Genomic DNA, 27,994 nt, shown 5'->3' with positions numbered 1-27,994 from the left:
TATCAGGTAAATTTATTCTCGTAATGTTAATTTTATCACCTTAATATTTATCATTTAAAGACCTTGTAACATGACGAGTTTACTGTATAAGACTGACTATCTTTGGAATTTAGAGTAAATATTTCACATGTAAGTAATTAGCACCCTTCCACTTATTATTATTATTTTTTACATTTTAATTTACAGACACGTCTGTCATTAAATAAACAGTGGAAGACACTAACACTAGCATTTTCTATTGTGAAGAACATTCTATTGTTTAGTAAGGTAATTATTTCAACTCTTATTTAGTTGTATTTAATTTTCATTTGAGGTGTTGGTGACCGAGATATTTATCAGATATGTAAGAGCAGAAGTTTTGAAGTTAATTAAATGAGAATAGTGCACTTTGAAATCAATTTGCCGTTTTTATAGTCGGCAAACCCCTTTGTCACGGCCAACGCTCTGGCAAAACACATGTTGTCATCTTTATTTTCAATGGTCACGATGGATCCTTTTATTTTTAACCATCGTGATAGAGACATCATTGTGCGCCGTAAATAACGTCCACCTATTTGACGCGGGGGTCTGGCCACAACAATATTGATTTCAAGCGTATCCACAAACACTATCGTCTCATTTGATTGGATCACCTGTTCAAATTTAGACAGTATATCCCGTTCGATGTCAATGTCATCTAGTCTCATAAATCGGATGCTCGTTATTCGGTCTAAGGTAGGGTTTCGGAGAATTATACGAATGCGGTCATTGTCCGTCACCCCAGCTTCTTCAATCGAACGCTCCAAACCTCTGATGAAGAGTTCTGTCGTTAGGTCAAGTATTTCTGAAAAACTTCTGATATGCTCTAACTTTTCAGGAATATATCTGAATGCAAAATTGTATTGAGTCATACCCCATCTGGGATAGTCTATACTACCCCTACTCTGTAAGTCAATTTTGTCATCAAGGTCAGTCAGGTATTGGTTTATTTCATCGTCAATTTGTCTTTTAATTTTTTCCCTAAACGCCTTTTCTGCCTTTCGACTTTCGCTACGTGCACGTTTACCTTTAGCGAGTTTTCGTTTATTTTGTCGTCGTTTTTCTCGTAAAGACAGAAAAGTGCGAAGTTTTGCAATGTTGCTCTTTTTTTTTCTACGATTGGTAAGTTTACGTTGCCACCCAGGTTGATGAAGGGAATCACTACTGTTATTACTACTGTTATTACCTGAACTTTCACTACTAATACTACTATTACTGCTACTACTAATAGATCGCGATACAATCCTACGAGGTTTTTTAGCGGGAGAAGTAAATTCATCTTCGCTATCGTTCCTATTCGTGACTTGATGTCCCCCCTCTTGACTTAAATTCACAAGATTGTTTTTCTTAGTTTTACGTTTTCCTCCCCTTTCTGTTTTGGATTTAGAATTAGTATTATTACCCAAGTTGACGCTACTACCCTGAGGTGTAGTATCAGGTGGTGTAATAGCGCCATCTAGGTTACTACCTGAGGGTTCTTGATTAGGCCTACAATTATTATCATCAATATTGACACTACTAGTATCAGATGGTGTAACGGGGTCAGTTATGTTGCTTACCGAGGGTTCTTGAACATTATCAGCGTGATTGGACCCATTAGGGACATTATCGGGGGATGCAGATACAATATTTGACTTACGTTCACGATGATACTTGAGCGATAACTTTGAAAAACGCCTGCCTGGATTCCCTTTATCTTCCATGGTTGTAGCTGATCTAAAGAATACAAATATGAACGAAACATTTTATAGTAAATCACAATCTATATTTAAACACATGACGTCATGTAATGATGTCACATATTTTTTTTATACGAAAACCTAATCTAAATTTACATTTGACGTCATGTATGATGATGTCACTATTAGACCTATATGTAAGTGTTACTTACTATTACGTAATACATGAACCCTATGACACCCTGATGGTTCCCCGTGATGGTTCAAACTAGACTATTATTGAACGGAATGGTTCCGGTAATCGTACAGATCCCTTTTATTTATACCATATCGTGTCTTATACCACAGACAGCATGCATAGAATTTGTAGCACTTGCACATTTTCTTGTGCCTCAAATGATGCCGTGTGTGATATTTTAAAGAATGTAAATGTTTAGTAAAATGTCGTACAATTACCGGTCCATCCCGTCCTGGGTTACCAAATTCTAATACAGATTCATATTGCCAGTACTGATTAAAGGCATAGCATGATTCAAATCTAAGCGATTTGTTCCATTTATCGGCAAAGATATTTTGTTCAAATATCAAAGTATTAGATCTCGTTATGCGTTTGTCAAATAAAGAAAGTACTAGATTAACAAATTCCCCTGATTTCCTAAGTATACTACGGTAGCAACGTATGTCTATATACCAGTTGAAACTATATCTTTCAAAAGCGTAGTAAACGTCCAATTCAAAATAAGGTAGGCCTTTATTTAGATACTTCTGCCATAAAATTTTACTTCTCAATACATCATCGCACCGAGAGCTAGTCACAGCCACGTTCACGCGCTCGCTAAAATTTAACAAAATGCACAATTCATATAAAAATGTCACCGGTAATGCATCCAACATGTTAAATGATTCCATCTTCCTCTCTGCAAATAATAGAAGAGAATTGATTCAACTGATGGAAATACCGTATAATACCAGTGACATAAACGGAATGATATCGTACAGGCCTAATTTAATTTTAAAGAACATGAAGAATGGGAAGTTTACGTACACCGAATCGTTGTCTGTAAAAACGACATGAATTGTAACATTTCTTACAATTACAAACGTATGATATTTTACTAGACGATAGTATTTCCTAAAATGTTCCACCCCAAGTTCTCTTTCCCCATTCATAAATCTTTCTGAAATGTACCATTCTGGGTAAAACGGATTGCAAGAGTTAAACACTAATGATCTGGTAATAGGGGCCGCAAATACTACTTGATGAAATATTAAATTATTACTTCTGCTTACTCGAATGCCCTGTTGAGATAGCATTATATTCACAAATTCAGAAATTTTGTTGAATATGGCTTCTCTTTCAGCTTTAGGTTGTGCATACCATTTCATTTGATGTTCTAAATAGCCGTTATATACTTCTAATTCCATTATTTGTTGATCTGTATACCACCGATTTTTAATTTGCCATCCTGTATAATTCCACAAACTTCTGTTTAATCTTAAAACATCATCACATCTAGAGTTTGATAATGCCAAGTGAACTCTGTCACCAAATTCTAAGATTTTACATAGCTCATGTATGAACAAAAGTGGAAGAACGTCGAACATATTCAGTGTTTCAGTCATCGTGTCTGAAAATAATGAATAAGAAAAAAAAAAGAATTCAGGCCTATTTCATTTTAACTTGCTCTTACTATCTCTCTAAATATCTCTCTAACACCTAAATAAATTAAATACAATTAAATAAGAGTTGAAATAATTACCTTTAAACAATAGAATAGTGCTAATGCTAGTGTTAGTGTCTTCCACCGTTTATTTAATGACAGACGTGTCTGTAAATTAAAAATGTAAAAAATAATAATAATAACTGCTAATTACTCTTACATGTGAAATATTTACTCTAAATTCCAAAGATAGTCAGTTATACAGTAAACTCGTCATGTTACAAGGTCTTTAAATGATAAATATTAAGGTGATAAAATTAACATTACGAGAATAAATTTACCTGATAGTTTATGTTCCTGGTAAGGGTAACGAACGAAGTTGAGTCTTGTGAGCAGTAATCGGTTAAGGGGTCTGTTGATACAATTAAGAAATACTAAAGCATAACTTCAAAAAACCTTAACCAAAAACTAATTACAAATATAATGTAAATCACAAACTAGGTTTTTTGATACCTAAATAATCGTAACGGGTTAGCGCTACCTTAAATCACTGTCTTATAACTGTTTACTGTTAGCTTTTCACACATACTTCTACACATTGATGTAAGAAAAAAATTTCAAACTTACCTTTAAGTTTTCTGAGAAGTTTGGCGTCTAGGCGTTGGTGTGACTATACCTCTTGACAAGTTGTTGACCAAGTTAATCGCAGAGTATATAGAAGTATACATACAAGACCGTTCCTTTGTGTGTTTGATGCCAAAGTTCGCCTTATAGACTTATGATGTGAAAATACTTCTCAAAAGTAGTTGAAACGAACGATGCAAGATACTAAGGATGATTGTCAATATCGATACTGAGTTCCATTCAAGGAATGATTTGAGATGAATAAAGTATTGGTATATATACTATTTCATTACATAAATATTTCATCATTGTCTTTTTTTGGGGTTTGATCATTGCTTTTTTAGGGTTTAGTTATGTAACCTTAAGATCAAACGATGGTGTGACTCGACACATTTTAAACTTTTAAACAACGTGGTTATATAATACTGTGTGAACAGCCTGAGATTTAACAAATCTCTCTATATACCAAGTCACCGATAATACCATCCCTATCTAAGTGTGTCAAATCATTGTAAGGGAAGAAACCAAAAGATCGATGATGTCCTATAATTGATTCCAGTTTCGTTTAGGGAAATTTGGTAAAATTACTTGATTACTTTTGTACAAAAACATCGCTCTGAAGAATGTGACATTATTATTATTATTATGTCCAACTTTTAAACATTTCATTATTACGTTTCTCACATGGAGGTAGTGGGGTCAGACTAGAAACAAAATTACTTACGTTTAGAGGACGTCATCGACTCTTGGTTTGTTCCCTAAGTTAATCATTAACAATTAAGTAATTAAGATTGAAGTGATGAAGATTGTAGTTTTTACATACAATCATCATTGTCTTACATATGCTTGTACCTGTGACACAGCAACTTTTGATTCTCTAAGACATCTTGGATATATTTAGAATCATGTATCTTCATGATTTCATCATAATGGACATTATGTGGACATATTTTCGACAACCTGTAACCTATATCGAACATTATGAAAGGTGTATTCACATTTGGAACCATTTTTTTAAAAGGATTTACCGTTATTTCTTTCTGTCAGTTGGGTAAGTTTAATATATACATCCTTCTACTTACAACCATTTTCATGACACCTTCATGGACAAATAGAGCAATATAACTCTCTATCAATAGATCGGTTCCGTGGCGCAATTGGCTAGCGCGTCTGACTCCAGATCAGAAGGTTGTGTGTTCGAATCACACCGGAATCATAGTATTTTGCTATTCATAATCATACCTTTCATTGTTAAGTTTCATCTTTTTTACAACTAATAGTTTTTTTTTCAACATGAAAAAAAATGTACCATTACACCCGTTCACGCGTTTCTCTTAGTTTTGTATTACATTTTAATGCCAAGATATTTTTTAAAAATTAACAAAAAAAAAAAAAAAAAATAGATACCTACGCCCGGGCTCGAACCAGGATCTACCTCATTTTTATACCATCGTACGAAAGTAAGGTCGCTTTTACCGCTTAAGCTACGAGGGTAATGATATATTCATGTCATTTTAAATCTTATATTCGACACACATGTATTTTCGATAATTGTGCAATGTCCAACATCATGTTTTGAAATCACCCATTAGGTTGCGTCATACTCATTCCTCAAGTAACATGTTCAGACTTGTTGCATCAGAATCTTCTAGAACAATTATTACGTCATCGAGACATTATCAAACTTACGAAACAGGTTCATGACGTTTATTACGTCATCCAAACATGTTCAGACTTGTCTCAGAACACTCTAGAACAATTATTACGTCATTCTCACGGTCACTTACGTCATTTCCAACTTACATCATGTGTGACGTCATAGGTCGGGTCAAAGGTCACTTAAAGGTCATGTCAAAGGTCACATATTCCCCCAGTCACACTAATACTACTGGTAACTGTAAATAAACATGTTCTGCATGGCAAGACTTTTATCATCAATAAGCTTATAGGACAGCCTGATGAATTCTGCAACCTTGTCTTGATAGCCTGGGCTACACGAACTGAGAACTTGGGTTAGGAAAACAGAAGCAGCCGTCATTATCTATAAGCGAAACTTGGCTTGAAGGTTCTGTGACTGATAGTGAAATAATGATAGACGGCTACTGTGTTATAAGAAAGGACAGAATTAGAGAAGGGGTAGGGTTTGCACTTTGATCAGAAATGACATTGCGTTTAGGAATAGAGATGACTTGACTGATGATAGCTTAGAAACCCAATGGTTTAAGCTTTATTACCAAACCCAAACCAATTGTGATAGGCACTGTTTACCCTGAGCAGAATGATTTCTTAATGTAACTGATTTAACTTATTTTATTTACCCCTGCAAAATGGGAAATTGATTTTGTGAATTAAGTATTGAATTTTGCTTGAAATTGTGACTATTCTGATATTTTCATGAGCATGTTTGTGAATATTTAATTATGCCTGTTAATTAGCATATTGATCTCAGATAAATTGTAAGGATGCACCGTGTAGTGGCGTATAGTGTTCCTTATTTAATGACATTGATATTTGATGCATTGTAACTATTTGTTTACCACTGTTTTATGGTAAAAAATCTGAAAAATAAATGTGTTAAAACATGGAAATGGTTGAAGAAAGTAAAATGTAAGTTTTTTGTATGTTTGTATACAACAATTGTAGCACTAGGCAGTGCATCAATGACATGATCATATTTTACGAAAAATGGTGTAGGAATGAGAAACTATCATGTTTTGGTTGAAATCACATTAAACATATCACAAGATTAGGTATGTGATTGAAAACACTTCTTGGCTAAACACATTGTCCTAAACATACCATGTGTTAATTGTGTTCAGTTTGAACGGTCAACACCATGATTGTTTAGAAACTAAACACATGTCACAGTGTTTAGTTTCTAAATGTTGTGACATGTTTAGTTTCTACAGCAGTCAACACCATGTTTAGAAACTAAACACTATAGTGTTTAGTTGAGCTGGACACTATAGTGTTTAGTTTCTAAACACGGTGTTGACTGTTATAGAAACTAAACACTGTGACATGTTTAGAAAATAAATACTGTGACACGTTTCATAAGTGTTACAAAAATATGTTTAGAATCTAAACACTTGAATTTTGCAGTGTAGAAACCGCTCAAACCAGTAGCTTTTATAAAACGTTATAAACGTGTTTATGATAAACGCGTTATAGTTCTGTTCAAGTTTTAATAACATTTTAATGTCGGTTATAAAAGGTCATGCAAATATTCTAAAAACATTTAAGGGGGTACTACACCCCTCGATAAATTTGTGTCTATTTTTGCATTTTTCTCAAAAACTAATAACACAGTGGTAACAAAAGTTATGTATTATAGGGGCAAGGAATCCAATTACTACACTTGATGTTCAGTGACCCAAGACAAGCGGTTCGTTTTTTATGATAAGAAATAAGATACCGCTAGGATGTACCTCATTTCCTATCAGAGGCTGAACCGCTTGTCTTAAGTGTAATTGTAGCTTACCACCATATGATTTGAATATATTTCGGAAGAAGGGAGTCGGCAAATTTGTTTCATATGAAGTCCCTGACTACCTTTAGGTATACCAACATCAATGGTGGGCATTAAAAATTCTAAGTGTTTCTAGATTATTTTTTACAAAACCTTTGATTTTCGTGAATTTAACGCCTCTGAAACACATTCTTAAAATCAAGAAGAAAGACATATGACACTGCTAACATGTAGAAGTTAATATTTTCACATCCATTTTTTGTCAGTATATAGCTGACACATTTCGTGTCATATTTCATGAACAAAGGGATTTGCAGTGTTTCTAGTTTTTAACAGGGAGAACGTTATTTTCCTAGTTTTTAATAACGTTCAAAATGGCTTGAACCAGAATGGATTGCATTAACATTTAAATAATTCAAATATTATAATTCAAATAAAAGTCAAGTTTATTTTACAAGAAACATTTACTCAATATGTTTTAATATTTAAAATTACAGTGTTTCTAGATTGAAATTATACTTCTACAATAAATTATACTGAATGAACTAATTCAGGTTGCTTGAATGTTTTGATACTAATACAACATAAGCTGACTCCACAACATGTACAAGAGCCATTAAGGGAGGAAATTCGTTGAAGAAATGTGTTTTAATATTAAAAATTACAGTGTTTCTAGATTGAAATAATACTTCTACAATAAATTACACTGAATGAACTAATTTAGGCAGCTCGGATATTTTGACACTTGTACAACATAAGCTGACCATACAAGAGCCGTATCAAGGAAATAATTTTTAAACAAAAAATAAAGAAAACCATTAATTGATTTGCAACTGTTTTATCCCTTCAAATTTCATTTAACAGGAGGTAAAAGGTGTTTTGGCTTCACCAAAATCATTATTTACCTTCGAAGTGACGTAATTAATCGAATTAACTACAATAACAATGGAGTAATACAATTTTGAATATATCGCCCTGCACTACAACACTCACGCGGTACCTATGCATTGAACCATAGATGTTAAAGAAAGGCTGGTCACTCGTACCTGTAAGATTAGTATCTTTGAAAAGAGCGGTATAATTGTCTTCAATCTATGTTTGCTGACATACACAGGTGATTAGTGCAATCTAGCCTCTAAGTTGAAACCTGGCGGCAAGTCTATTTTGCATAATAAAAATGTGCATAAAACTGCATAATCCTGCATACCAAAATGCCAAAGATTCTCAGGCTAAAAGAGTAAAAATTATGAGAGCTCCCAAGATTGAGGAGTTGCATTGCATTTTTATGCCTATACTTCCAAAATCATGATGGTAGATTTGTTTTCTTCGATGAGTGTTAGACTTGTTCCAAGTCTTTGGAAACCTCATTTCCAACGGCATAGTTCAATAGCATCATACAACAGTAAGTGCTTAAAATGCAAACTCCAAGTGTGAAGTATGAGTTTTTGTACCAAAGGACGCTCAGTGATCAAAGTGTTTAACTATACAAAATTGTATGAATAAAAATACATCCAAAATAGTCTCAAGTGCATAGTTTGGTGACATGCAGAGGATGATTTAAGGAAGTCCCATCATGCACTGCAAATATGTTATCACCAGAGTTTCAACTGCCACTTTACTTTACAAATCCCATTGAATTATGTGCCAAAGTTGTTGTTTTAGAATTATGTGTGTGTCATTATTACTTGGTCGATTTCAGAATAAAAGGGATGTGTGTTTAAAGGATAATTCACACCTTCTGCAGGTAACATAAAATGTGAAATCGACCAGCATGTTCACAGAGTTTTTAATGCAAATATAACTGTACAAATTCAAATTTAACCATGCAGTTCTATGCAGCATAGCAGAGCAGTAGTGTCATGTTACTCACACTGTTCACCTGCTGCACAGTTAACCTAGTGGGGTGCTGGGAAGTGCTTAAATCATCCTCTGGGTGACATGCATGTAACAAACACAACTCACAATTTGAGTTTTTACCCCTAACACATTAAAAGGTCACATAAAGAATTTACAAGCATATTATGAATAGAAACATGCGAAGCGCGCGAAAATGTTGGATTTTAAAGCGGAAAACTTTTTGGCCACCCCTTTCCTACCACCTAAAACTTTTTGGTCCCCCCCTCTTTAAGGTCCACAACTTTTTGGCCCCCTCCCTTTTTACCAGCCCCCCACCAAAGTATTTCTGAACACTCCCTAAGTCCCATCCTGAACATAATTCAGACGAGACAAAGGTACAAAAAAAGGCCAAAAATCTTTAAAAGTTTACTCACAGGAGAGAGTTGCCACTTTGTCTCCCCCGGTGGCTAATATGGGAGTTGTACAACCACCCCTTTACTCCTTCATATGACTATAGGATTAACTCTGACAATTTTCAAATTTTCACTCGGCCTTCCAGAAATATCCCTCCCCCCTTTTTACACAAGCCAAACTTTTAGGATCCCAATTTGAAAACCTTAAATGGTCTATAATTAGATATAAATATGTTAAATGTGATGTGAGTAAAAAAATAAAATAAAACATGTTTCTCGTCCCTTCCCGCATTTGAGACCGCTTCTAATTTATTTTTAATTCAGTCATAACTTTTGAAGAACGAGGTCAAGGGAGTTGATGTCTTTCTATTAATATACAAGATACATTTCTTCCAGGTTCTGTGATCATTAAGTTCGATTCAGACTCCACATCGCAGCGCGATGCGATGCTTTCAAAACACCGTAGCATTGCGCGATGAAATTAAGATTCAATTTCATCTCGCGATGCTGCCAATGTTTTAAAAGCACGAGGGGTCTGCATCTCCTTTAATGGTCCTTCTGCCAACCTTGATTTTCCAGCAGCCAATCACAACTGATATCGCAGCACGATGCGAAATATCCAACTCCATCGAAACCGAAATTTCAACCATCGCGATGAGAATTTTCACCGCCAAGCTGGCTCAGATTTCAGTTTTTAGAGGTTTGAATCAGACTTCAGAGGGGTTTATAGCTACAAGAACAATCATCCTCTTTTTTTTCAGGCAATATTCCATACGCTAAATACAATGCCAGATATGGATAGGGCTATTTAGACCTACACCTATTTTCGATAAATAAAAGCCCTCCTCCATTTTATTGAAAGTGTTTCTGTCCTGTTTTATAAGCCTTTTAAAGCATTTTTTTTATTTAAATGATGCTCCATGAAAATGCTTCCTCTTTTCTCCTTCGGCTTGCAAAAATTACCCCCCCCCTTTTTTTTAAAACTCTCCCGGGGCTTGAGCGCTCATTTGTATGCATTAGAAAACGTTTACTATTTCATGACTAATTAACCTTGGTAATTGACAAACTGCAAAGGCATGTGCAACACAACACCTTTCTTTAAAGCCATGTTATAACATTTGCTGAGGAAGACGCCCTCACTGAATTTTTTTACACGATTAAATTTGTATTAAACCAATATACCCTGCAAAAATCAAGACTCCAGGTGCTGTAGTTTTGTCAAAATCCGAGATTTTGAATAAAACGCCGGAACCGGCGCTTTATTATTACGATGGAATTACTAGTCGAACGCATACACGATGTTCATAACACACAGTACGTACACGGCGTGCGGGACGGTGATATACACAACAAAGGGTCGTACCACAACACGACCGAAGGAGTGGTACGTATTAGCGACATGTGCGAGGGTAGTAAATTCCAATTTTCTTTGCTTTGCCGTAGTTGTTCGGCTCAAAAATAAAAGGGATATATCTGACAGTAAAAGCTAACATTTTATGGCAAAGAAATGCTAATCTATTTTGTTTGAAAATGTTATAATATGGCTTTGATTAATACAGTCTATGCTTCGACCATAGACTCCACTTCAGACATTTCCTCAATTGAGACATATAATAAATAAATATGACATTCTGAAATGATAAATATAAACACAGAGATCCTTGGGACATTGGGACACTTAGCAGGTCTGTTAAAACAATTAAATATACCACAAGACTGTAGTGTATGTAATTGGTGTAAAAATTGCTCAGAATGTGGTAAAAGCATGAAACTTGGCACAAGTAGGCAACATATTTTGCATAGAAACCAGCATATACGGTGGTCAGATACCACATTATATGGCAGATACTCCTGTATTATTATGTCTAATATATCAATCTGCATTTTTACATGCATTTGGAGCACTTTTAATAGATTTTTACCGTTACTAGACACTATTTTCCCAAGCAACCATTACACATTAACATATTTCCCTAAGCAACCAGTGCAACAGTATGGTCTCCGATTGTTTTTAATGTGTATATTATATATCTCCATTTATATTGTGATACTAGCATCTGTAGCCATCATATTACACCTCAGAAGGGCAGAGAAAGGTGAAGGACTTGAAGGACTTGCCTCTTTCTTATAGTGAAATAAAGCCTGCAGGTCTACCTTCAAGAGATGTCTATACGTTCCTCTTACTGCTGGTAACATGACCTCATCCTGCGAGAATCTAAGTAATATCCTCTGAGTCCAACATATCTCAGGCAGCATATCATGCCAGTCATCTACTAGAACCAAATATCTTGCCTTCTATGCAATGCTGCCCCTCTTTGCTGTATAAGTTCTCCTTCAATGTTGCGTCACTGCTTTGACGTAATTTACGCCGCTGTGCAATATACCAACCCTGGTCAGACTCCAATGATAACAGTTGAAATCTTTCTTTGCCAAAATGAAGCAGCTACAATGGTTCATGGACAATCTGTATGGCGAAGACAAGTTTGTACTGCTTTTTTTTTGGGGGGGGGCTGCACACAGAGATGACCGCCAACAAAGTCTTTGGCCACTGGTTGGAAGGCAGTGGTTGGGTGGAAGCTCTTCAAGAGGCAGAAATTGCAACTCCAGGAATTGCTGAATCGTTCCTGAAAGCATCCCATGTCACCCGTGCCCGACATGCCCATCAAGTTTAATACTGCTTGTGCATTACATATCCTCATGAGGAAAGCATATCCCCCCGACAGTTTCAGCTGCTGGTTTACACGACGGAGGGATAAGCATCCTCAGTTCCTATACTGGTACACAGCACTTGAGTTACAGCTGCTAATGTTGGCATTTGTGCGTTCTTTACGGATAGGAGACTTTGATCTGTACGTAGACACCTTGGTTCTTCAGTCTAAACCACACACGCTATGCCCGATGGATGTCTGTTCATGTAAGAGATATGTGTATCCTCGATGCAACCCATCCTGATTTTGATCAAGAGTTCCGGAATGGCAAGTTCGTTCTGGCTAAGTCTCAGAGAAAACTCTCCTTGACCATGGCCATCAGCAAAATAATGGAGTGATGAAAGATGAAGGTGGAATAATAAAGGATGAAGACGCTCTTTTGCGATGGGCTGTAGCTGGGCCAGAACTCATTCGCATCATTTCTGAGTTTGAAGCATCCATTGTCGGAAAGAGAGAGAATGCCAGTCAAACAAACCACCATGAGCAAACATCTTACTTCACTGGTGGATGTAATCGATGACATGGGAACCCCATTTGAGGAGGAGAGTTCAGACATTCTCAGACTACACTAAAGGAACATAATGGATAAGGAATCAATTGAGTGCCTCACATCCATACAAGAGCAGTATGCAAGCTATGTGGAGGAGCGTCTTGAGACAAATAGCAAGCCAATAACAGCTGCCATCACCAGATACAAGGTGATACAAGCAAGCACAACGCTCTAATAAGGCAGGTTCAAAGGTCATCCTTCTCCAAAGTGAATCTGCTCTCTTCTCAAGGCAGTATATTGCATGCCAGACAAGAGATGGTGACCTGGACAACTTTTTCAGCCACGAGAACCACCCATTTCCACCATCTCTATCTTCTTATGGGCAGCATCATTTGCCGTTGCAGAAGTCTCACCTTATGCATTGTCTTGAGCAATACGTGGAGACTACATATAATGCAAGGCCAAGAACTGATGTGAGCATAATGGACGGTGCGGTACTCGTCAGCATTCTGAAACCTGTCAGATGCAAGGTATTTGGTGACTACACTACTAAGGTGTTTGTTCCTTACATCCAGAGGGAACAAAATCAGGCTCAAAGATTAGACATTGTGTGGGACCAGTACTTCGGCAACAGTCTGAAATCACAAACCAGAGAAAAGCGCAGTACAGGACCAACTCAAGGAAGATGTGTGGAGCTGTCTAGTCCCGTACCAAGGAACTGGAAACCGTTCCTCCGCTTGAACGAGAACAAGACAGAGTTGTTCAAACTCTTCAACAGTGATCTTATCACAAGTGCAACTGCAGAAAAGTCTCTCGTTGTTACCAATGGCGACACTGCACTCTGCTCGACCCCTCTCTCGAGACATGACCAACTTAGCTCCTTGCAACCACGAGGAAGCAGATTCCAGAATCATGGTACACGTTGCAGATGCCATCATGCTGGGCTTTCAAAGGACCCTCGTTCGAACAGTAGATACTGACATAGTTGTTCTTGCAGTAACTGCTCTGCCACAGCTAGGAAGAGCAGAACTTTGCATTGAGCAAATATCTGAAGAGACAGGAGCTTCATTGGAGTATTTCACTATACTTCTCTATGACAGGACAGCAATATGCACCTATAGCAATGAAAGTTAGAAAGCTTCTCTTTACTGTTCACACACAAAGGCATTATGTCATCTCTTCCTCCCACCAGGGCTGCTATACAGCAACATATTAGAAGAGCAGTCTTGCAATGTGGACATATCTGGGCTAGTACTACGGTACCATATCGTCAAATGCCATCGCCTGCTGACTGGGGTTGTACTTGTCTAGAACAGTAGACGCCCTTGTGGACACATTTGCCAGATACTGGAGTGTCTTGACCAGAGTTGCTGAAGTGTACATGTAGGAGCAGATGTAGAGACTGTAAATGTGTAAGGGCACTCTTAAAATGCACTGTATATTGCACATGCAAGGGCGATTGTGACAATGCCTAACTGTGGCAAAGTCCGCAAACAGTCTTAAGGTCATATGAACTTGAAAATGACTGGATACTAACTTTGAATTTGCTGATGCCTTTAAGTATCAGCAGAATATGTAATATGAATATAGTAAATTCCACACTATTATTCCAACTAACCAGCTAACTGGCTGAAAGTTATTAATATTTTGCTCAGTAGTATAGTTCCTAGTCAGTTACATAGATTTGCCTTATTATGTAGACTAATATAACTTAAACAATTGTTGCTAGGTAATTTGTTGCCTAGCAACTGTTGCTAGGGCTTCTTTAGGTTTTTAATGACCTTAGAATAGTCTGCTGATAGTTCCGATGTCCTGAAACATTATTATCAACCTATCTAAATCATTTAAAAGGGACTAAAAAGGTCCAATTATCTGGTTCTAAGGTAATTCCCTTCCCTAGCAACGGTTGCTAAGTAACACTTTGCTATTTTTGGCACTACCCCTAGAAATGATAAGTAGAGCCCAAAGAACAACCGTGCCAAGTTTGGTGCTTTTACCACATTCTGAGCAATTATGGCAATATATTGCACCAATTACATACACTATGTGTAACATAATAACATTCAGTACACAGGTTTACAAAAGTTCTGGTGTACAAATCCAAAAGTATTTCGGTATAAAAGATGTTATAAACATACCTCAATGACGTTTCGTACTACATCGTAGTACTTTCTCAAATTGACTGATCAATTCTCTCACTCCTCGTCTGTTTCCTGCTGGAACTCGACGTTGGTGGCGTTTTGGAGTGGAGTAATTGGTCGTAAAACTCCACTCCAAAACGCCACCAACGTCGAGTTCCAGCAGGAAACAGACGAGGAGTGAGAGAATTGATCAGTCAATTTGAGAAAGTACTACGATGTAGTACGAAACGTCATTGAGGTATGTTTATAACATCTTTTATACCGAAATACTTTTGGATTTGTACACCAGAACTTTTGTAAATAATGTATTATGGACAATCCTGATGAATTTATTTACGGATTTCAGTACACAGGTCTTTGAACCCAATATACTTGTACACGCATAGAATGACCTTTGAGTCTATTGGGAAAAAAATACATACTTTCTAACTGGAGGACAACTTTGAGCTATATTTATTGAATGGAGGTTACTGAACTTTGCCATAGGAGATGAGATCATTTTGGCTCAAAAGTAACTCCTAGGGATTAATAACTCCCCAAGTCCTCCGTCCTTTTTAGTCTGCAAATCCCATTATGATGTTATGCAGTTTTATGCACTTTCTGTCATGCAAAATAGACTTGCCGGAATCAGGTTAGGTTAAAACTTCGACGTTGTATCAACGTTGATTCAACGTCGAAATCCTAACCTGTGCCCACTGGGAAGAAGTATGTTAAGAAGGGTAAATCTGTTCCTTGGATGTCAAAAGAAATAAGAAAGTTGTTTACCAAAAAGAAGATTATATATATTATATAATATTGGACATTTTCTCTACTTCCATGTCCATGACTTCCTTCCTTCCTTATTCAAAGGCGTCAATTACATTTTTAATGGGTTCAAAATCCCCATGAATCTTTGATTGAGGTTTTATTCCTTTTTGGTAGAGTAACTGGACAGTAAGTATAGTCCTAGCAATATAATACTAAAATGAAGATTGGATTGGTAATCAGTCTTTTTGATTATAATCGAAAGTCAATATTCATAGTCTGGGTCTTTTCTACATGAAATATCTCGTAAACAAAACAAAAATGTGACCCCGGGAGTATCACATGAAAGAAAAAAAAGTTTGAAACTTTTGATAGTGGTATACTACAAAATACTGCCGAAGCGCTAAGCCCCGAGCTATGCCGTGTTAAGCATGCTCTGCATGCTAGCCATAGGCTTCAACATTAAAGGTTTTGAGATATTTTCTCAAAATCTCAAGAACCAACGCAAGAATCTCTGTACCAATACTTGCCTAGTTTGTACTCATTTTAAAGCATATTCATGCTGATTCCAAAAATTGTCATACATATTTACAATCCTGAAATTTTTTAATAAAAAAAAATAAAAAAATAAAAAATTGAGACTTGCCGTCTGCGGTCGACATCCGCGTGGAGAGAGTTAAACTTTAATACCATCTATTTATAGCGCATGCAGGTGTCATGATCTATTTAATGCCCTATTACACAGACTTGCCTTTGAAAATTGTCCATGCAATTATTTTGAACTTCAAAGCTTTCGTTTTTCATTTTAATGGTTCGATATTCCGTTTATTCAACATATTAATCAGTCGCTACACTGTAAAAACAGAATTAACTACCATAGCAATAGATGAATAGGCCTACAATTTTAATAGATCGTCCGCACTACAACGTTCTATGATTGCATACATGCACAGGTTATTATTTATTATTATCAGGTTACGAAGTAGTCCATAAAACAAACAAAACGAAAAATGGATGTTTGAAATTGTTATTCTTGATTATTGATAATAAATTATTTAATACAACTTTATCAGTCGTTTATTTTTACACCACGTGACTCTAATGTAAAGAGTTCAGTGAATATGAACTATCCATTTGGATTTGTTTCTATATTTCAAAAAGTATTTCCGCAACTGAAAACATTTTTCACGTGCATCTTCAGCAGACCCATAAAATCCAAGACACCGATTTCATACCTAACCTAATGTTGACTTCATGCTTGAATCACTAGGATCCACAACATTCTCATCTAATAGGGCACATTTCTTAAACCAAAATACAGTTGCACATTCATTGAATGACCTTTGAAAATTTAAGTACATAAACTCATATTCTGCAACTTGAGGTCAAATTTTGCTTTATGATTGTTTAATTGAGGGTATTGAACTATGGCATTGGAATGAGGCCATTGTGGTCCATAGTGAATGTACATACATTAAATGGAAGAGTTCACTAGTTCAAAAGTTGCAAAAAGTTAATTGAGTGTTACTGCCAAGTTGGCGGATAATGTCACTGTACACTGTGAGTGTAGCAAAAACTTAACCTTTCCTGTCCTTGGATATCCAACAAAATAAGCGCATATAATCTTTGTGCATTGTGAAGAGAGGATAGTAATTTTTACGACTTTTGAATCTCTCCATTCTTGTGTGTTTACTCATACGTCTGAACAACTGTTGGATTGGAACCATTGGATATGAATAGGCTATGAGTCTGTAGACGACTGCATGTAAAAATATTTTCAATCGAGGAAAAGCATTTTGAAATACAGTAAGCCAAAAAATTAAGGTACCAGTTGTGTTTACACCTGTATATCCTAAATAAAACCAGCAGCCAATACCTGCCCTCATCATTAGCTGACCTTATCTGTTGAAATTGGTTGAGAATTAAAGAAACGGTGATCTAAAACCTAATGAAGAAATGAAATCAAAAGTTGCACTTTTGTGTTCTAATCAATGAAAGCACGACGCTAGTTGTAACGTGCTAATCAATGGAGGCACGGCGCTAGTTCTCTTGTTAGCGAACGAGCTGTGTACAAAATCAATATGGCATGCAATGGAGCAAACTGCAACTTTTAAATTGGAATCTTCCTTGGGTTTTTTGATCGTCGTGACTTTATTTCTTGAAAAATTTTTAACACAACAAATGAGGTCTTAAATTCGAGCTAAAAGATTCAGCTGTTGGCTTTTGGTTCTAATTATGACATATTTGTCTTTGTTTAGGATATACAGGGGGTGAACATAACGGGTACCTTAATTATTGTATAGAAACAATTCCAAAGGGATAGTTGATTTGATTTGATTTGATTTTATTTTATTCGGTATCTCCATATTGCACATACAACAATACAAGGTAAATAGATATAAAATGCATTAAGATAAATAACATATAATACACAAAAAACAAGGCAAGGAGATATCACAGGATAGCCCTTTAAGCCCAAAGGCTTATTTCCGAAGGGTCCTTTATACATAGAAGGGCAAAAGGCATACATACATATAAAAACAGACAGAGAAATATATATATATACAAGTGAATATTAAAAGTAAAATAAAATCTTTAAACATGATTAAAATCATTAGAAACTAAATTTGGTTAAAAGATGAGTTTTTACAGACTTTTTGAAACTTGGTTTATTAGAAATTGATTTGATTGCACTTGGTAAGCTGGCCCAATCCTGAATGGCATTATAATAAAAAGAGCCAGAAGTGATGGTAGTGGATTTTGGAACACTGTTTCTAGTACTGTATTGGTGCACGTTTGAAACTCTGGTAAAATTTGAACTAAGATAGTCTGGGCCAACTTCATTAAAAATATCAAAAACATGGTTCAACCTGAGTTGTTTAGCCCTATTTTGTATGTTAAGGAAATTAAGATCTTTAAAATCATCTTCTGTAATATGATACATGCAATTCTTATTTGTAGGCAATTTGTAGGCTTTTACTCATCTGCTTATGTGTGCCAGCATGCCAAGAAGAAATAGAGTAATCAAACAAACAAAGTACAAGAGCAGAGCATAAAATTTTCTTGATATTTTGATCAAGAAACTTTGCCTGTCTGTAAAGAAATTTGAGTCTAGAATTTACTTTTTTTATGACACCAAGACCCATTTCGTCACCATTCAAGCACTGGTCAATAGTAAGGCCTAAGTATTTGACTGAGGGAGTAGCATGAATTGTTTGCCCTTCACACTCAATGGTATAATTTTGCCAATTCTTCAATTTACGTTTTGTTCCAAAAAGAATGAGTTCTGTTTTACCCATGTGGAGAGAAAGTTTGTTATCTATGAGCCATTTGTTACAGCTTTCAAGATTTTTGCTAAGCTGCTGCCCAATTTTCAACGGATCTTTATCAGAAACCAAAATAGTTATTTTTATTTTACTTTTTACTTTTTATATTTTAATGTACTTTATTATTCAAGGCAACTAAGAAAATTAAAATATGAGCACCATCCTTCAAGAGCAGAGTGCATGAGCAAAATTAAGTTACTGTACCCTTCACTCTTGTTGTTTCCTAAGCTGATGTGAACCACTGATTGGCCCATGTGGTTGTCTTTTATAGTGCCTAGGTGCCCTAAGTTCTTGACTTGTGTTACTCCTCTTTAAACAAGACCAAGGGCAATAACTCATACCTCACACGACTCCAACTCCAATTTTTTAATCCCAATATGTCCAACTGTCAGTGCATGTTAAGGTTTGCAACTATTTTAAACTATTGCAATTCGGTAGTTCACAGCATCTTTCGAATGGTAGTGAGCTTTGGCAAAAATTCCATTGATCATTTCACAGCAAAGTAAACATACATGCGCTACAAGTTTAAGTGGCTATTATGTGAGTGACTTTATTGTTAATTCCTTTTGATTTGTAATTTTCAGGGCTGTGAATAGATGTATTTTGTTTATTATCAAATAATGATTGACTTTACAAAATATTAAACTTTGGACAGTAAATAACCTTTACCATGGTTATAGATATTATTTTGTATCCAGCGCGATTTTCATGGAACAACAACTGTTTTAAGGATACGACATCTTTCGACGTTTTGAGCTAAAAAAATGGGATGAACTTGCCATATTAAGTATCAAATTTGGCCCAGAAATAATCATCGGAAAAATGAAAGTTATACCTCATCTTAAAGGCATAGGCTTATATATTATTATTTTCACATTGTTATTTTATAGCCTTAATCAGATTTTCACTGGAAGCCTATGACTTGGGGCCCCGCTTTAACCACTCGCTATATTATTTTTGGACCGTTGATATCATACCATACCTCACACCGATTTCTCTACCAAATTGTAGGCATATGGCAAACATTCTACAATTACATTCTTGCTATCAAACTTTGGTATATGAACCTCCGAAATATAATTTACAAGTTTTAGAAAACGGAAATTTTCAGTGCTCCACACTTAAGCTTATTCATTAAAGTTCTTCTATTTTCATTGTTGACCCATATTTTTATTTAAACTAGCTGCAATATATCACTGAATCCTACTTAAGGCATAGATACAAAGTTTGTATGTCCAAACTGTAGCAGTGATGAAAAATAGTAACATTTCTTGCCACCATTTTGCCAAATCACACACTGTTTCAAAAGCTTCCGTTGCAATCATTTTTGTGATTCAGGTACCTGTTTTACCATTATGTGTCAAATCAGTCCTAAGTTTACCATCTCAATTGTACTCACCATTTATATCCCAAGCTAAATATATACATCATTTATATTATATCCAAATTCAGGTTCAAGAACAGGTAAAATAGACCAAATCTCAAATGTCTCCAGTCATATAAAAAGCACATTGTTTTCAAAACGGTGCCCAAAATTGACCTCAAGTATTTGACCCACATATGACCTTATAACCTGCACAAAAGCCTCATTTATCATGTTTACAAGTCACACTATTGACAACTAGCCATGCATACAGCAGTATCGTAATGAACTAGAGGGCCTTATATTTGTACACAAATACGGCTATACCCGCATGTTATCGGTGTACCCAAACTTACAGTCCTTATTTGCTGAGGACTTATTTATAAAAGAAATTGTAAAAAGTCGCCCAATTGGGCGGAAAATGTATAAAAAGTGAAAGTCCAAGTCACAAGCTTTAATTTAATGTAGGTTGCACTCTCGTAGCACTTAAAATAAAGAAATTGTAAAACGTCCCCTCTCAGGGGAGTCGTCTCTCTTACTCTCCATGTTGCCGTTGTCAGTCTCTCTTATTCACAGTGAGGTTATGCAATATGATTAGGGGAAAACGTCAGCGTCTTATACGCCAATTTTACTGGAATCGGTTGACTGATTCCGAAGAAATGAGCGATTACATAACGCATTCGTCAATTCACTCCATTCCAAGTTTGAAAGAAAGATCATTCAACACCAGTGGTTAACTGTCAATGGGCTTCATATCTTGTTCTGTGAAATCATTTTCGGTTTTTTTAACAAATCTGTTTCTTGCAAAACATTTAGTTTGTCTAAATTTGAAAACCTGCACGATATTGAAAATGAAAGTTTGCATCTAAGATGATGCTCGGTATTTGTAAATATCTTTTTGTTAACGTTGATATTAATGTTGCATAAAGAATTATTGCATAAAGCATTCCAGCTGGTTAAGTTAATTTTCTCACACACATTAATGTTTTTTGAATATTTCCAAAATCTTTTAAAATTTCAACATTTATATGTTGCATGGTATCATTGATCATTGTCATTCCTGGCTCAAATGTTCTTTTGGAAAGTTAAAATATAACATATTTGCGCAACCTGAAGAATTAAAGCTAGAAAGCTTCCAATTGCAGAAATCAGTCTTCTCGGACAAACTGTTATTCATCTTCAGTGAAAGCATTAATAACATAACACCGTCGGATTATAAAACAGATAATGTGGACTAAATTTCATGAAATACATAAACTTTAGGAAGCGGTGAGCGAGTATGAAAAAAGCGCCTGTTGATCAAACTTGGAGTGAACTACATTGATGCGCGCATTATGTAATCGTTAATTTCGTTGCAGCCAGTCAACCGAATCAAATGAAATGTGTGTAGGTGATGCACAATAAAATTGGCTATCCGCTACATTTTTGGTTCTGATGTCTATATCTCGACTTACGTTCAACTTTATCCACTCGGTATTTTTTTCTGGGACACCATGTATTAAGATTCTAGACTTCTTTGTTACAGTTTGTCAGCAAACTCTACTGGCTCCGGCAGATACGGTCTGGATTCTGCTTTTGAATTCTACAAAAAAGACAAACAAACAAAAGATTTCGATCTTTCACAGGTAAATGAGGATAGTGTTTTAAAATTACTGATGAAAATAAATACTTGACAATCTACCAGCAAAATTCATCAATGAAGCTGCACCTATCATATGTGAGCCTCTTACTCACATTATTAACTTGTCAATAAAATCTGGTGTAATTCACAATGACATGAAAATGCTAGAGAGGTGCCTTTACATAAGAAAAGCAGTAAAACAGACACTGGCAATTACCGACCAGTTTCCATCCTTAGTGTTAATTCAAATAAAGTTTGAAAGGATCGTGTATGACCAGTTGGAAAAATATCTGAAGGATGAGTATCTTCTTTATAAATTTCAAACGGGCTTTCGGCCGTCGTTTCCTACAGGTACCTGCTTGATTCATCTGTCGGACTACATAAAGGGATAAAGGTAATTTTACTGATATGGTGCTTTTTGATTTACAAAAAAACAATCAATGTGGTGAATCAACAGGTCGTTGACATAGGTGGAGTGAAATCACATCCCAAGGTTATTACGTGCGGAGTTCCTGGGGCTCAATATTGGGGCCTCTATTGTTCTTAATCTATATCAACGACATGGTTTCTGCAGTGGCGTGTAAATTACTGTCACTCAGGAACAGTTTAGTTTGGAGCACGAGGCTGTGAATGAGTGGTTGGCTGATAACAAATTATCAATTCATTAAGGGCTGGGGTATGAACGTTTGGACAGTATTTATTTTGGGACATTAGAGCACATCAGACATATCGAATTGCATTCTGAATACGAAGAATGTCATTCTGATATCAAATAATTTTGATTTTTGAAATTCGCAATTTAATACACATTTTATGGCAAATCATTAAAATTGATATTTTTGATATTTAACAGTACTTGAAGTAAACTTTATAAATCTGATGATTTATACTTAAAGTGTATGTAGGTGGGATGAAAAGCCGACGATCAATTGAAAATTTTGACCTTTCGTATTGAAGATATGGATTTTTTCCCCAAAACACCAAAAAAAAATAGGTCTTCTTTTGGGAAAAAATCCATATCTTCAATATGAAAGGTCAAAATTTTCAATTGACCGTCGGCTTTTCCTCCCTGCTACATACACTTTAAGAATATATCATTAGATTTATATAATTTACTTCGAGGACTGTTATATATCAAAATTTGAAAAATATCAAATTTTTATAATTTGTCATAAAATTTGTATTATATTGTGATTTTCAAAAATGAAAATTATTTGATATCAGAAAGACATGCTTCGTATTCAGAATGCAATTCGATAGGTCTGAGGTGCCCTCATGTCTCACAAAAAATACTGTCGAAACGCAATAAACGCTCATTTTAGATCCCTTAAGGAAGAAGGAATCTGTCGTGGTTGCACTGCACGTAAACTTGTGAGACAGTCAGAGGTCAGCATCCAATGTAATGACACACTTATTACTCCCAAATCAGAAGAACAGTATTTAGGTTTCAATAAACAGAATAAAGACTGCAAATGGCCCAAAAATAAAATTATCCGAAATGTGCTTAATCTGTAATCTGTGCCCTAGGTCTCATATTGGTGCTAGTGAATTCAAGAAGATTCCCGACCCAGTACAGGGGTTTTCAGGTTATGTCAAATCACACGTTTTGAATTATGAATGGCAAAAGTCCTAATATATATATATAGCTTTCTTGAAGGTATATAACAAGCTCACGTAACGTTCACAAACATTTCACCAGGTCTGGAACATATGCATTGTTCAAGCCTCGTATGGGCACCCATGGTCAAAAAACTTTGTATAAATGCAATAACTGTGTGGAACTCACTACCAAATTCTGTCAAGATTCGTTCAGGAAAGAGGTGAAGCATCACCTTTTAAAAGAAATTTTTACATTAAATTTACAGTAATACATTGAGTGATTTTATATTATTTTAATTTGTTTCAAAATATGTAGGTAATGGTAACAGTATTTGTAATATTGTATGTTTTATGCTTCCTGAACAGTTGATTTAAATGTATAATAATATGTGCAATTTAAATATTCCTTTTATTCTTGTACCAACGGACCACAGTGGAAATAAGTAGAATGAAATGAAATTAATGAAACTAGAGAAATTGTACCAGTTCTTAATAAAATGTTTCAACCAATATTTTTACCTACCACTTTGAGTGTGTATGAAAACTAGTGATCCATATCCATTGCTAATGTCAGCTTAGGCTGACGATGTGTGATAAAGCTTAATTTCTTGCAATGCATCATGGGTATGCATGATTGTTCTTCTCTGCTTTTTCATAGCACAGTTTCAATCGGTGGCAAGCAGCTAAGTCATGTCAACGGAGTATCCTGATTATTAACCTACCCATAAATAACGGTGGAAATAGTCGTCTTCTTAACTCTTATTGCAAATATGATAATACCTTTGGTTGGATAAGTCGAAAATTAACGTTGACGAGGTGAGTACATTTTGAAATAAGTTTGTCAGGTATGACACAAGTTATAAGCTGGCTATGATCATGCCAGCTTTAATCTGAAGAAACCCCGCATACTACCTTTCATAGTGTGCACATGCGTGATCAGAGTTACCCTAAATAGATTTTCTCTTTTCTAGTTTACTCATGTTTTTATCCTGTTTTAAAATATATTTTAGTTCTTTTCTTATGACGTTTGGTATGAAATGTGCCAAGGGTGGCTGAGGATTAGGGGGAGGAGGATTAGGGGGAGGGATTCATATCGTAAATTTGATTTAAAACCCTCATTAAAAATTGAATCTAGTAAAAAATGTCTAAATGGACTCCCAGACATCTAAACCAAGTAATTAAATCCAGAAGTTCATTTAAAAGACCAATACTTGCTCAGAATGATTGTAAATGTAAAAAGAGATGGGGTTACATCCTCCCTACCTTGTGATTGTTTTTGCCCGCACTCTCTCATTTTTTAACCGATTTCCATAAAAAAGGTGTCAAAATGCTCAGGAGGATAAACCACTTCAAATGAGATGTATAGATAAAATGTTTGAACAATTTAATTGTTTTACAATGTTGCACAAAGGTACCCCAGGTTGTGACACAAGACCCTATGCGTATGTATTAAATCATACCATTATACGACGTGCTTGCATGTTTCTGCATAGTAAAAAAAAAATGAAACCGAAACTACAGACGAAACTGCCTGTCCCTGTGGAATAAATGACATGAAGATTAATTATCACCTTTGGGGATTTTTTTATTCATTTACGTTTGAATTATATTATATATATATCTATAGCCAATGGTTTATTGCTGCAGTTTGTTAGCTATTTTGGGGCATAGAATAAAACCACAGGCCACCAAAATATAACTTTCTTAAAAGACGTGGAACATTTTGTATATTGGTTCGCCTCATTCAGTTATCATGACATGTAGTACATGGTGTTACGTAACCCAGTGCAAAATTTGCTACACTAGTGGAACCAATGCTTTTTAGCTTCTGAATACCCCAACGAACGAAACCTGAGTTGGTTCCATTTTTTTCGAATGTGTCTTCGGCGGCCATTTTGAAATTCAAAATGGCCACTATTTTTAGCCTTTTTTAAGCCGTATTTGTTCCGAAAGCGCACAAAGTCATATTTTTCTTAATGATTATTTGTACTTTTGATTGTCAAAATCCATTAAGAACATGATTAGGATCATTTTCTAGAATCCAAGATGGCTGCCAAATCCAAAATGGCCGCCAATTTGTCTAAAATGGTCTGCCAGCTATAAGGACATTGATTTCTTTCCTTTTTCCTGATTATTTTCGCTACTTATGTTTCTGAGAATCCACTGAGAACTAAAAACGTAATTTGGTCCATTTTCTCCAATCCAAGATGGCCTCTAAATCCAAAGTGGCTGCCTTTTATTAAAATATGGCATACTGTTTTTGGCAATTACTATCATCGAGAGCAAAATACATGTATCTCATTTCTGTCAGATATGGATATTAAAATGACTCTAAACATCTTAAAGTAGTGCAACAACATTGTTTAAGGAGAATATAGGTGCATTTCACCTTTCAAAATGGCCACCAAAGTGTTTGAAATTGGCTATGATTAATTTTTCAGCATTATGCAATGAAATGCAGAAAATCATGTTTTTAAAAGTTGAAATAATATTGTAATTCAACTTAAGACATTTATGATAGAGTTGACCTTGAGGCATCTAAATGCCTAGTTGTCATTAATACTCATCATCTATGTTATCAGTATTTTCAAGTTCCTCAGTTTGGTGCACAGAGCTGTATTGGTACACTCTTCATCTGCTCCACAAGCACATGCTTCTGTACAAGTCAGCTCAGATAGTGTCGTCTGCAAGAACATCTTCTGGAGCATTTGCTTATTCCACATCCGCACCTAACAAGCTCAACAACAGACTCGGGAGCTATTGCAATGTCTGACAGGATAGGTACTGGAATGTTATCTGCATCACTCGACCATCCTAGCTTGAATGGGTCTGGAATATTTGGATGTACCACAAGGTCTTGACTCCAAACATTCTGCATATGCGCCACGCACAGAAGTTGGAGGGATTTTATTAATCCCCCTGGTTGGCTCTTGAAGCGTTTGCGTCTCAGTTTTTCAGCTGTGTTGGCCTGTAGGTCGTTTTTTGTGCCCATGAGCCTGCACAAAAACCTCTCACAGTCTGAAACAACACTTTGAGAAGGCATTTCTGCATCACCAAGTTGACTCAGTGCTGTGAGTTCTTCAGGTGTTGCTTCAGTGAAGACCTTGAAAGCAGCCTTCTTGCCTATACCTCTGATATGTCCACATGTGTTGCATCCTGTTAAACAATGAAATCCCGGAAGTGCTGCTGCTTTTGATGTCCCAAGACGGATATGTATTGGTTTCAGCAAGATTTTCCTTCTGTTGTCACCTCTTCCCATAAGTATGGTTGTCTGAAGACCAAGAACCGTGAGTCTTCGAAGAGCAAGGACCATAACATCTGTATCTTGGGTCATGATATGGACATTCTTTCCAGCTTCAGAGATCTCTGCTGCATGTAGCATGTTAGAGTGTCTGCTTCCTCTTGTGTACTAACACCTGTCGATGGCTGCAAAACTTTGTTTGCCAGGTAGATTGTGACGGAGTCCTTAGTTTTATTGTTATAGCCAAAAATAGCTTTGAGTCATGGATGGGGGTTGTGTCAGCAACAATGTAGGCTCTCGCGGATGATTGGACTCCTAACTTGCGACGTCTGATTATATCTTTGATTGAGTTTTCTTTTCCATAATTATCAAATATGACACGGCAACCTTCATAGTCACTCTAACACGTCTGCATGTGAAAAGCAACATGAATGATGTTCCACCATCGACAGGAATGTGTTGATACCACGCACCAGAAGTTGCAGGGATTTTATCAATCCCCTTGGTTGGCTCTTGAATTGTTTCCGTCTCAGTTTTTCAGCTGTGTTGGCCTGTAGGTCATTTTTTGTGCCCATGAGTCTGCACGAAAACCTCTCACAGCCTGAAACAACACTTTGAGAAGGCATTTCTGCATCACCAAGTTGACTAAGTGCTATGAGTTCTTCAGGTGTTGCTTCAGTGAAGGCCTTGAAAGCAGTCTTCTTGCCTATACCTCTGATATGTCCACATGTGTCGCATCCTGTTAAACAATGAAATCCCGGAAGCGCTGCTGCTTTTGATGTCCCAAGACGGATATGTATTGGTTTCAGCAAGAGTTTCCTTCTGTTGTCACCTCTTCCCATAAGCATGGTTGTCTGAATGATGTTCGTCTGATTATATCTTTGAGTTTTCTCTTCCATAATTATCAAATATGACACGGCAACCTTCATAGTCACTCGTAACACGTCTGCATGTGAAAAGCAACATATATTATGTTCAGCCATCGACAGGTGTTAGTACACAAGAGGAAGCAGATACTATAATCATGCTACATGCAGCTAGCAGAGATCTCTCAAGCTGGA

At 36.0% G+C, this 27,994-nt stretch overlaps 2 protein-coding genes and 1 non-coding gene across 3 annotated transcripts in view; all 3 read left to right on the top strand.

Annotated features, from left to right (window-relative positions):
- LOC140172354 (uncharacterized) overlaps nucleotides 1-27,994 on the top strand; it is a 262,997-nt gene that overhangs the window by 22,530 nt on the left and 212,473 nt on the right. The window lies entirely within an intron of this gene.
- On the top strand, nucleotides 5,125-5,198 carry Trnaw-cca (transfer RNA tryptophan (anticodon CCA)). Its single transcript has one exon. It is a non-coding gene; the product is annotated as a tRNA-Trp (tRNA).
- Nucleotides 12,223-14,217, top strand: LOC140171166 (uncharacterized). The gene is given in 5 exon segments (XM_072194360.1): nucleotides 12,223-12,366; nucleotides 13,117-13,595; nucleotides 13,645-14,027; nucleotides 14,058-14,068; nucleotides 14,071-14,217. Coding segments are annotated over 5 exon segments (1,164 nt in total).

Source organism: Amphiura filiformis, chromosome 2 (assembly GCF_039555335.1).
Source record: "Amphiura filiformis chromosome 2, Afil_fr2py, whole genome shotgun sequence".
NCBI classification, from domain to species: Eukaryota; Metazoa; Echinodermata; class Ophiuroidea; order Amphilepidida; family Amphiuridae; genus Amphiura; species Amphiura filiformis.
The sequence above is the reverse complement of the archived record's forward strand: the minus strand, read 5'-3'. Positions and strand labels throughout refer to the sequence as shown.